Source organism: Marmota monax, unplaced genomic scaffold, assembly GCF_021218885.2.
Source record: "Marmota monax isolate L192 unplaced genomic scaffold, Marmota_monax_Labrador192_F-V1.1 WCK01_AAM20220418_F8-fsc00149, whole genome shotgun sequence".
NCBI lineage: Eukaryota > Metazoa > Chordata > Mammalia > Rodentia > Sciuridae > Marmota > Marmota monax.
The window spans coordinates 3,034,993-3,046,690 of NW_026693170.1; the positions used below are offsets into that span (position 1 = coordinate 3,034,993).

The 11,698-nt window shown below is 50.3% G+C and overlaps 1 protein-coding gene across 12 annotated transcripts; it reads left to right on the forward strand.

Moving 5' to 3' along the window:
- The first annotated feature begins 1 nt into the window (after position 1).
- On the forward strand, positions 2-10,941 carry Znf428 (zinc finger protein 428). 12 transcript variants are annotated; one of them, XR_009227919.1, is made up of 6 exons: positions 2-141; positions 3,226-3,430; positions 7,445-7,933; positions 8,185-8,342; positions 8,867-8,919; positions 9,429-10,941. XR_009227919.1 is itself a non-coding variant. In XM_058582983.1 (4 exons), exons 2-4 carry the CDS (start codon positions 3,355-3,357, stop codon positions 8,277-8,279), a joined length of 660 nt encoding a protein of 219 aa, XP_058438966.1. In that variant the 5' UTR covers positions 2-141; positions 3,226-3,354; the 3' UTR covers positions 8,280-10,941. The 12 variants fall into 12 exon arrangements, 7 of the variants coding, with proteins under 7 accessions (XP_058438966.1, XP_058438972.1, XP_058438970.1 ...); XR_009227916.1 differs by having other exon boundaries at positions 8,185-9,559; positions 10,390-10,941; XR_009227918.1 differs by having other exon boundaries at positions 8,185-8,919.
- The last annotated feature ends 757 nt before the right edge of the window (positions 10,942-11,698 follow it).

Consider the following 11,698-nt stretch of genomic DNA (forward strand, 5'->3'; position numbering starts at 1 on the left):
ACAGGAATGGTCCATCTGGCTGCGCAAGCGCCCTAGGCTCCTCACGCCCCTTGCTCTCCCTCCTACTCTGCTTGCAACGCAGGCGCAGAGTCTGGGCGTGCAGCCGCCACCGCCGAACCGGAGCTGGGGCCGCCAGCCCCGGTGAGTGTCCGCGGTCGGGGTGCGCGGGGCATGCTGGGAAGCGGGCGCTACGGCCCCGCTGCATGATGGGAGCGGCGGCAGCCGTCACCGAGGAGCCTGCAGCGGTCTTGAGCCGTGATGACCTGAGGGCAAGACCCGGACTCCTTTCCTTCCCCTACGCGGCTCCGCACGCTCCTGGGGCATCCTGGGAAAGCCAGCACTGCGTCTTAACAGCGTTGGAGTCGGTCTGCTGGTCGTTATAGGCCTGGTGTATCGTGGGAAGGATTACCCTAAATCCCTGTGGGGGTCCGGTCCCTTTTGTCCTGCGCCCTCTACTGAGCATCCTGGAAGTCGGCAGTGCTTCGGTGTAGGGCGTCTTGGAAGGTGGTCATTATAGGCCCGAAGCATCCTGGGAAGAATTGCCGCAGGGCATTGTGGGGACCGGTCCTTATTTTGTATAAGGTCCTTGCCTTACCATATGTGCCAGTGCGTTCCTGCTGTTTTCAGGCGGGCCATTCTGGGAATAGGTTGTTGTAGGCTCAGGGCATTGCTGGGTCCAGGTCACCGATTTTGCCTGTTGGTTGTGACGGAGCTTTATTTATACTCCTTTAAGATCTTGGGAGCCAATCTGACCACCATAGGTGTTGTGTGACTTAAGTGCTTAGTATTCCAGAGTATGGAATACTCCGAAAGGGCCTTGTGTGATGTGAGTTTGGGGAGGGGTGGGCTGGAATGGTGGGCGTTGTCTTCAGGTAACCTCTTTCGAGGTCCTGATTGTCCCTGTTGTACGGTTGCCAGATAGAATTAGAATGTCCAGTAAAATTTCAGGTAAATAACAATCTTAGAAAAGTACAAGGGTGCCACAGCCTGTGATCTGAGCTACTCAGAAGGCTGAGGCAGGAGGATTGCAAGTTCACAGCCAGCCTGGACAACTTAAAGAGACCCTGTGTCAAAAATAAATAAATAAATAAATGAAAAGGGCTCAGTGGCAGAGCATACCTGGGTTCAATCCCCATAACCCACTCACCTGTACCCCCCCAAAAGGAAGACAGAAAGATCATCCCAAATATTGCATGAATATACATATATTAAATAATTCTTATTTATCTGAAATTCACATTTAACTCGGTGTCCTGTTTTTACTTGCTAAATCTGTCATTTTTATCCAGGCATACTGTAGAATTTCCAAATTAGAATTTCCTATATATACTAGGGTATTATAAAAACTCTTCTTTGCCAATTTTTAATTCTCTCTATCCTTACAAACTCAGATCCAGATATCTTTGTGTCACTGGGGATTGAACCCAGGGGCTTTCTACTACTGAGCTTCATCCCCAGCCCTTTTAAAATTAATTTTGAGACAAGGTCTTTCTTAAGTTGCAAAGGCTAGCCTTGAACTTTTCATACTCTTGCCTCAGCCTCCTGAGTAGCCGGGATTATAGGCATGTGCTATTGTGCCCAGCTTCCAATTGTCTTCTTTAGGAAGTTCTCCTGCCAAGTTTCATCTTTTTCCAGGCTTCAGTGTGATCTTAAGTCCTCAGCAATGAACTTGACCTCTGGGCTTTGAAGACAGGTATTTTCCACCATTGTATCCCCAGTGCCTATCACAGGCTTTGTCATATAAGGGGATTTGCCAGCCCCTTCACTAACTGGCCCAGCATGGCTCTCCACCATTAGGGAGTGCAGTAGGAGAAACAGAAAGTACTATCTATGTTTTCAGGGGGGTCTTTTGGTAAAGAGGAAATAAAAGAGAAGGATTAGGAAAGTCTCCCTGGGAGAGGCAGAGTGTTTGGTCTGGGAAGAAGCGTAGAGGTTCCTGTGTTTGTAGTAGGCTTTGAAGGGTGAAAAGGAGATCTCCAGATCTACAGGGGCCAAAAAGGACATTCCAGAGGGCGCACCAAGACCTCAGATGTAATAAGACCTGGTGTGCACAGGGAGAGGTGAGGAGCCTGGGATGGCTGGAAGTTCATGGAGTTCCTGTCACATACCAGCAATTTGTGAGTCTACCAAATCTTCAAAAAAAAATCTCTTGAGCCATCAAAATCATTTTATGAGAGGTAGGATGACATAGCTTCAAATTCTAGTTTGACCACCTCCCAGATGTTGTGATCTTGGACTACTCATTTATCTTCTACCTCACCTTCCTCATCTGTACAAAGAAGATAATGTCTCAACATGGTTTGGAGGTTTGTGTAAGTCAAGGCCTAGATACCTCTTTCATATAGAGAAGGTAGTTAGGTCCTTTGCTTAAAGCTCCCTAGCTAAAGAGTGACAGATTTAGGATACTTACCTAAACACTTCTCTTGACACTTGATACACAACTAAGGCTGACATTCACAAACTGGTGCAACCATATCAATTGCTTAATTTTTTTAAAATGCATTTTTCCACTGAGCTACATTCCTAGTCCTTTTTATTTTATTTATTTTATTTTTTATTTTTTAATATTTTTTTTAGTTGTAGTTGGACACAATATCTTTATTTTATTTATTGTTATGTGGTGCTGAGGATCGAACCCAGCGCCTCACACCTGCTAGGCGAGTGCTCTACCACTGAGCCACAACCCCAGCCCCATTTTTAATTTTTTTATTTGAGACAGGATCTCATCAAAATGCTGAGAGTCTTGCTAAATTGCTGAGGCTGACCTTGATCTTGTAAACTCAGCCTTCTGAGTCACTGGGATTACAGGTGTGTGCCATGCTACCCATCTTCAGTTGTTTCAGTTTTGAAATACCAAGTACTCTGTATCCCTAACTACCACTTTGGATCCTCTTCCAGCCCTGGACCTCCCCACAATCCAGCTCCAAAAGGGTTTATGCCTGCCCCACTCTTTAATTCTGATTAGTGCGCCTATGCCAGTATCTACTGTTAAATATATGGAATGTCACCCTTCCTACCCCATTGACTAAGAACCACAAAACAATCTCATTGCCCGGATAAGGAAATTAAGGCCTCCAGAGGGTCAAGGGCTACAGCTGGGGCTCTGAAGACAGTCTGAGACAGAGCCTCACCCCAGCACTTAGCACACAGTGGGACTTGGAATGGGGACGAGCACTATGTAAAAATTTATTGAGTCACCACAGGCCTTTCCTTTTCCCTGTCCAGCATCCCTCTCTACCTGCCAACATCCTGTATTAGAAGAATTGGTGGCCGGAGGTGTGACTGAAGAGCTGGCCGGGAAGGGACACTGCCCAGCTGCTGCTCTTCTCCTGTCTCCCATCCCCTCCCCTGGCCATGACAGAGACTCGGGAGCCAGCTGAGACTGGGGGCTACGCCAGCTTAGAAGAAGATGATGAAGACCTCTCCCCAGGTGAGATGGCTTTAGTGGTGGGAGTATTGTCTTGACTATTGTCCTGGCCTAGGGTTTGGGCTCCACTGGGAAATTTTGATTGGGAGTGGTTCCTTGTCTTGCTATGCGTTCTGTCCTGACTGGAAGTTCTTTTCCTGCTAGGAGATCTGTTCGCACTGAGACTCTTAGAAGTTGTAGGTTGGCCAGGATCTTTCTTCCTCCTGGTGATTCTAGATTGGCTGTGATCTGACTCCTTGCTGGAAGTTCTAGATGGGCTAAGGTCTCTCTCCTTGCTGCCACTTCTAGAATGGCTGTGACTTCTTTCCTCACTGGGGGTTCTTGACCAATTGTGACCTCTTTCCTTTCTGAGGGTTCTAGAATGGTTCTGACTTTTCCTCCTCCTGTGGGTTCTAGACTGACTGTATCTTCTTCTATGTCTGGGAGTTCCCTTCCAGTTGTGACTTCTTGCCCTACTATGATTTGTCTTCCAACTGTGACTTCTCATCCTGCTGTGGGTCCTCCTCCAACTATGACTTCTCGTTTTTCTAGGGGTTTTAGATCCACTATGACTTTGGGTCCTGCTGGGGGTGCTGGACAGGCTGTGACTCCAGGTCCTGCTGTGGGTGCTAGAGAGGCTGTGACTTCTTGTCCTTCTGGGGTTGCTGGACTGGCTGTGATTTCGGGTCCTTCTGGGGGTGCTGGACTGGCTGTAATTTCGGGTCCTTCTGGGGGTGCTAGACTGGGTATACGTCTTGGTCCTCTTGGCCACTTCAGTTGGGCTGTAACTTGGTTCCCTCTTGGGGGCCGTCATCTGACTAGAACTCTTCACTCTCCTTGTTGGTGTTGGAGACTGGCTGTTGCCCTTCCCCTGAAAGGGTGTTCTAGTTGGGCTGTAACTCTTTGAGCGGCTGGGGGTTACAGGCAACCTGGAACTGCTCCCCACACCTAAGGCTTCTCGTGGGCCATAACTCTTTTTCCTGCTCATATTTTTAAGCTGGCTGTCGCTCTTTTCCTGGGTGTTGGTTCTAAGCCGGCTATAACTCTTGTCCCGACTCCATTTTGGATGGGAAGTAGGAGTTCTCACCCTTTTAGCTAAGCCTGATTTGGTACCATGAGTTCTCATCCTGCTAGGAGTGCTGGCCCTGCTGGGTGACCTCGTAGAGCTGCGACTGCTCCTTCTGCCAGGTGTGCGGCCCCGGCTGTGCGTGCCTTTCTGATGATGGTGTTTTGTGTTGCTGGTCTTGCTGCCTTTGCTGGTCCTTGTGTCAGTGCTTGCCCTACTGGGCGTTCTTACTTTATTGCGGACTTGGGACTTGCTACGGGACTGGTTAGAAGTGGCCGACTTTGTACTTGTTGATTTGGTGGACTTGGAACTACTTGGGCTCATGACTGAGTTGGGGGATGTTGATGGCTTGGGGGCTACTGAGGAGGTGTTGGGCATTGCTGATTTGGTGACCTTCAAGGAGGCAGGAGATATGGGAGCCGTATCTGGCATGGAGGATCCAGTAGAAGCCACAGACGTGCTGGGCTTTGAGGATCTCTTAGGTGAAGGCATGATGGGTGCAAAAGGGCTTGTGGTCCTAGAAGTCATGGTGGACATGCAAGACCTGGTAGCCATGGATAGTGACCTGATTGCCTGTCATGGGCCCACTGTGTGAAGTCATAGTGGGCACTGAAGCATCTGGAGGATGGACAGTGTGAAGTCAGGCGTGAGAGAGCAGGAGGGACCCTGGTCCAAAGTTGGAGATATTGCCACCGTTTTGTAGCTATTCAGCAAATGTCTCAGAGACAGACATGCTCAGCATTGCTGGAGACACGGAGGGGTTGGTGATAGCCCTAGCCCTTCCTCGAAGAGTCTTCAGCCTCCAGACCTGCTCAGTCACTGCCCAAGGTGGTCAGAGTGTGATAGGGGTCCAGTGGTTGAAGGAATCCAGTGAACAAACATCAACCACTGGGGGCTGGGTGAACTTTGCAGAGGAGGTAGCATGTGAGCTGGGCCTTGAAGAGGAGCAGTTATTGTCCACAGAGTAGGATAGGGTCCCCTAGGGAGGGAGGTCAGAGCTCGGGCCACTGTCAGCCATTGACCTGCACGTCCTCTGCTAGACAGTGGTGGGACCTGAGGTCAGAACTGCCCTTGAGGGGTTCTCAGTCTGATGGGGGAGACATATGAGGTTCTGGAAGCTACACTCTAAGGACAGTTATGGGGGACCTGGGACCTTAGGTGGGGTAGCCAGGGCAGAGTGAGTTTGGGAGAGACCCCTGGATGGTAGCTGGGGGAATCAGGGTAATGGCTTCAGGGAGAACAGCCCATGCTGGGTCCTGAAAATGACTAGGTGACCAGGTGGAAAGAGTCGGGGACAGCATTCCAGGCACAGGGATCAGTACACATCAAGGCCTCAGGAAACGTTTGGTAAACAGCAGGATGTAGCAGGATGGGGCACGAGCAGCCAGAGCTGTGGGAGGCTGTTCAGCAGGTATTCGTAACCTGTTCTGGGCTGGTGAGGACAGGGACCCAGCAGTGAGCCACACAGGACTGTCCCTGGTCTGGTGGGGATGGAACCTGGACACAAATGCATAGCCCTTTGGGCTCAGAGCTGGGGACAGCTGGGACAGCAGAAGCACAGTAGAAATGGTGATTAGCTGCCTGGGGTGAGGAAGTCTGGGATAGTGTCACCAAAGAAGGAGCCTCCTCCTGGGTCCTCACTGGAATCTAGGGCAGGATATTCACAGCCGAGGGAAGAGCCATGTTTCAGAAGAGGCCTGGAAGATGGATGCAAAGGTCTCCGTTCCACAAACACGCAGGCACTAAAACGCTAGATGTCACGCCTCACGGTGAGCCTCGGTCTCTGCTCTCAGGAACAGACGGTGCACACCCCACAGGCATGTGCTGTGAGCAGTGAGACGGATATGAAAGAAAAGTGGAGTAAGGGGCAGAGGGAGGGCTGGGGAGGACTGCTGGTACACAGGGTAAGTGACTAGGGAGTTCCTGAGAAGGTGACAGTGGAGCAGAGTTGAGGAGAAGAGGGAGTGAGTGTGGTCTACAGCGAAGGCTCTGAGGTGGGTTCATTCCGGGGGTGTTGAGAGATAGCCAGGAGCCCACTGTGGCTGGAGAGGACAGAAAAGGAGGTCAGAGAGGTGCCAGAAGGCCTGTGGCCACTGTTCTGTTGCGGGCAGAGCACAGGTGCCCTGGCCAGCTCCGAGGAAGTAGGGTCCTCCGGCGGTGGATGAGGGTAAGGTTGGTGCCGCCCCCGAGAGTCCTTGGGCAGGGCCCTCCCTGGCAGCTGAGGAAGAAGCCACTGTTTCCCTGTCATCGTGGGGTTTGCTCTGCATGTGCACCCCCAGACCACCTGCTGATAACACCCTTTCCTGTATGTCAACTTCAAAATGTCCCCTTTTCTTAAACCTAAACTTGTCCTAGGTATGTCCTTCCTACCCACGAAATCACCGTAATGTATCTATACTTAGAAAAAAATGTATCTCCTCCACATGACCACATACATCCACATACATGCTTATGTGTGTATGGTTTCTTCCGCAAATGATGTTATGTGTGTTTTAATTTGTTTAACTCCCTGTTCAAATGCGGTGGGTGTTGGCCAGCACCTATGTAGCTCTCTGTGTCAGCCGAGCGGAGTCCTGCTGCTCTGTGCCTCACTTTCCACATTTATCAGGTGGAGTAACAGTGGTACCCTCCTTCCAAGGGTTGCTTTAAGCTTTGCCGTGTGTGTGTGTGTGTGTGTGTGTGTGTGTGTAGATAAATAAAGAGCAGGACTTTTAAAATAGCAGTGAATGCTTTATTGTTGCCGCTAACCCCACTCCACCCCAGACGCGGTTCTTGCTAGACATTCATTCTCTGGACACACAGATATGGAGCATCTACTGTGTGCCAGGCCCAATTCTGTGCCCCGAGGCCCCATCTGTGGAGAAGGAAGATCATGCCGGGCTGCCCTCTCCATCCTACAGGTCTGAATGGGGGCAGTTGGGCTTAGCCCTCTGTCCTCTGACACCACTCTCTCCCCTCGTCTGTCCTGACAGGCCCTGAGCATTCCTCTGACTCCGAATATACTCTCTCAGAGCCGGATTCTGAAGAAGAAGAAGATGAGGAGGAGGAGGAGGAGGAGACCACTGATGATCCCGAATATGACCCGGGCTACAAGGTGAAGCAGCGCCTTGGGGGAGGCCGGGGAGGCCCGTCTCGCCGGGCCCCCCGTGCAGCCCAACCCCCAGGTCCCCCAGCCCAGCCTTGCCAGCTCTGTGGCCGCTCACCGCTTGGGGAGGTCCCACCGGGCACCCCACCTTGCCGGCTCTGCTGCCCTGCTACAGCTCCCCAGGAAGCACCAGCCCCTGAAGGGAGGGCCCTCAGGGAGGAAGAGGAGGAGCCACCCCGAGCTGGGGAGGGACGGCCAGCTGGGCGGGGGGAGGAGGACGATGAGGAGGAGGAGGGCACTTACCACTGTACAGAGTGCGAGGACTCCTTTGACAACCTCGGCGAGCTCCACGGCCACTTCATGCTGCATGCCCGGGGTGAGGTGTAGGCAGAGCCCCCCACCCAGGGAGCTGGGCAGAGGGGTGGGGTGGGAGGAGGGGGCTGAGGAAGCCAGCGTGGTCATGGGGAGTGGGGTACCGCTGATCTGTGTTGTCTTAGTAGTAGACATGTGAAGGCCGGAATAAAAGGCAAATTCTGTGTGTGCTGGCCTAGCATGTGTTTGGTGGGGGGTGCGTGTGTGTGAGATATATGATACACACCTGGGCCTTTATCCCCACCCCCACCCCAGGCTTCTCCTTATGGCACCTCAGGGTCACCGTGGCCAGGATGACTCTCCATTTCCTAACGGCTGGCCATCTGTGTGGTTCATGTATTTACTCGTAGACTCCAGGATGAAGAGGCTCCAACACAACAGAATTTTGTTTCTCACTCATTTAATAGTCTCAGGTGGGTGATTTGGTAACCAGGCTCCCCCTTAAGACTATCATCACCCACACAGGGTGGGTGGCCACACTTGGGCCCCACTGGTGGGGGAGGACAGGGAGCCTGGAAGTTCTTCTGCGAGCCCTGGCCTGCCTTAACCAAGGAGCCAACTGCAAAGCAACCTGGGAAAGGCAGTCTAGTTCAGGCCCCAGAAAGTAGGATATGGTTTGTGGGGGACAGCTAGTGTCACATTGCCTGAGTACCTCACAAAGAGGACTGCCATCAGAATCATACAAGGCTTTGCAAGCATTTCCTGAGAGTCTCGTTCTGGGCCAACGGCTTAATGTATATGGACTCAGAAATTATGCATCTAGGAACTTACAAAAATAGAAACTTCATGATAATTGTAGCTCCCATCTTCCCAAGACTTGAACAGCGCTGTACTTTATTTGCATGAGATCATCTGGTTCTTGAAATAACTTTGTCAAGTAGGGATTGTAATGCATTTCATTTAACAAATAATTTTTGATCACCTGCTGTGTGCTAAGCATTGAGAATGCACCAGTGAATAAGATCCTTGTCTTCGTGGAGTTGATGTGGGGTGAGTATGGGCTGCCACTGGAGACAGACAGAAAACAAATGAGATACAGCAAACGCTGGATGGTGGTAAATGCTGTAGAGAAAATAAAGGAGAGGGAGAGAGGGGAGAACAGTTCTGGAAGGGGTTGCCCTTTTAAGTAGCATAGTCTTCCCTGAGAAGGTGACCAAGACCTGAAGGAAGGAGGGAGGGAGCCGTGCTTGTAGGTGGAGGAGAGAGATGCAGTTGAGTGGAGTAGGAGCCCACCTGGGATGTCAGGGAGACCTGAGTGACAGCAAGGGAGGGAGGAGGGCTGAGCTGAAGGATCAGTGAGGGTCAGAGGGTAGCAGAGGGCTGGCTCATTGCAGCCTTGGTGAAACCTGGGCTCTCTGGTATGGGAAGTACTAATTGGCAGAGGATTGGCACCAAAGCTGCTTTGAAAAATAGACACCTAATCATGATAGTTACCGTTTACTGAACATTTATATGTGCCAAGCCGTGTTCTCTGGTGCTTTACATGGGTTCGCTCATAGAAGCCTGGCAACTAAGAACCTCCAAGAATAGGACCTGAATTACCATAATGGCATCATTAAGTCAACACTGCCAGCGGACCAGGCCCTGGGCTAAGTGCTTTATGTGAACAAATACCTGGGATCCTTAGGAGGTAGGGACTGTTGTGGTTTTTTCTCATTCATTCAGCAGTGCTTTATCAAGTACTTGTGAGAGGCAGGCACTGTTCTGGGAGCTAGGAATGCCGCAGCAAACAGAAAAAAAACCTCTGCCTTCACGGAGGTTACGTTACAGTGGGGAAGACAGTAAGCAGATGATTAAGTAAAATATACAAAATGTGTAGAAGGCAGAAGAAATAGGAAGTGCAGTGGGAAGCTGGTGTGTGTGAAGGTTGTAGTGTTCAACATGGTGGTCAGGGACCACTGAGGTCAAGTACCTGAGAAGGTGACATCAAATCAGGACCTGGACAAGGGAAAGGAGTGAGCCACTGGGCTGTCTGGGGAAACACTGAGTGCAAGAGTCTGGGGGGCCTGCTTGGGATGTGTGAGGAAGTGCACGAGGCGCCATGAGCTCTGGGAGCAAGGGGAGGACTGGTAGGAGGTGGGGCAGCACAGCAGAGGGCTGTGCCATGTCGGCCGTGGCACCTTGGCTTCCTCTGAGTCCTCGTAGTAACATAGGGGCAATTTTCATGACCATTTTATAGCTGCTGTAGCAGGAATGTACAGCCATTGAGTTACCTGCTAGAAGTCACACAGCCAGTGAGAAGCAGAGCTCAGGTTTTAACCCAGACAACCTGGTGCAGGGCATAGGTTCCACTACTGAGCTGCACACCACTGTGGCTGCCCACAGCTAGTCAGGCTGACTTGAAAGGATGTAGCTGTCTCTACTGAGGGCTTATTTTTTGCAGTGTTGAGGATTCAAACTAGGGGCAATTTACTACTGAGCTACAATCCCAATTATTTATGTTTTATTTTTTATTTTGAGATGGTCCTCCTAAGTTGCCGAGGCCAGCCTGGGACTTGTGATTCTCCTGCCTCAGCCTCCTCAATAGCTGGGATTACTGTCACACGCCACCATGTCTGGCTAGCTACTGAAGTTTTTAAGATCACATTGATTACCAACATTGAAAATTGGGAAATTTCACATAAAAATGGAAGTTTCTGCCTTCTTGAAAAATTATGAGAGTGGGACTCCCTCCCATGAGGCAGTAGTTTGATATACTGACTGGGGGCCACCTCCTATGGGAGAGGCATTCATTCTGGGGTGCCCCATGCCTGACCTGCCTGGCACAGAACACATTTGATACCTGTTGTAGGATCTTGGACCAAAGTGTCTTTCAAAACCCACACTTCTCATCCAAGTCACAGAACCTGACATCTAATCTTTGAAATGGAACTTCTATAACCTTTGTCACTGATCATCACAGAATTTGAGGCGTCAAGGCATAAATTCACAGCTGGTAAAAACAAGATGTTTTATTGTAACAAAATACCTGAGACTGGGTGCCTTATAAAGATTAAAAATGCATTTCTCACAGTTCTGGAGACTAAGTACCATCATCGTCAGTGGCTGGCGAGGGCTGCTCTCTTCTTCCAAGATGGTGCCTTCTTGATGTGTCACGGTGGAAGAGATTGAAGGGCCTAGCTAGTTCCCTGGAGCTCTTTTAAGGTCACTTAATCCCATTCCTGACAGCAGACATCACTGGCAGCAAAGGAATGTGTGAAATAGTTTCCAGAAAGCCCCAGCATCATGGAGGCTTAGTGAATGAGTATTTTCTTTCTTTTTTTTTAAATATTTATTTTTAGTTTTTTTTTCAGGTAGACACAATATCTTAATTCTTTATTTATTTTTATGTGGTGCTGAGAATCGAACCCAGTGCCTCACACATGCTAGGGGAGCATGCTACCATTGAGCCACATCCCCAGCCCCATGAATGAGTATTTCCAAGACTCCACCCTAAGCTCCATCTTGGGCATAGGATGAAGCAGTGGGGGTCTGAGATATGACATTTCCTGCTCTCAGGAGCTGTTAGAGTGTAAAAAGACAAATAATCACATCAACCAAAGGGTGTTGATTTCAGCTGCTAAAGAGTGCTCTGCAGAAAATAAGTCAGAAGAAGGGGTGGGAGTGACTCCTAATTAGGCAGGCTGAGGGGGACTTCTCTTAGGAGGTGGCTGTGTTGAGACCTGACTGATGGGGAGTCAGCTTTGCAAAGTTCTGATGTAAGAGCACTCCAAAGGAAATAGCAAGTGCCAAGGCCCTGAGGCAGAAGCAGTCTGGCATGTGCAGCTTG

Excerpts from the sequence above, each read along its gene's own strand:
- Znf428 (XM_058582983.1), top strand. The coding sequence starts at position 3,355 with ATGACAGAGACTCGGGAGCCAGCTGAGACTGGGGGCTACGCCAGCTTA. Across the intron at positions 3,431-7,444 it reads TGATGAAGACCTCTCCCCAG|GCCCTGAGCATTCCTCTGAC; the intron begins GTGAGATGGCTT and ends CTGTCCTGACAG. Across the intron at positions 7,934-8,184 it reads CTTCATGCTGCATGCCCGGG|GCTTCTCCTTATGGCACCTC; the intron begins GTGAGGTGTAGG and ends CCCCCACCCCAG.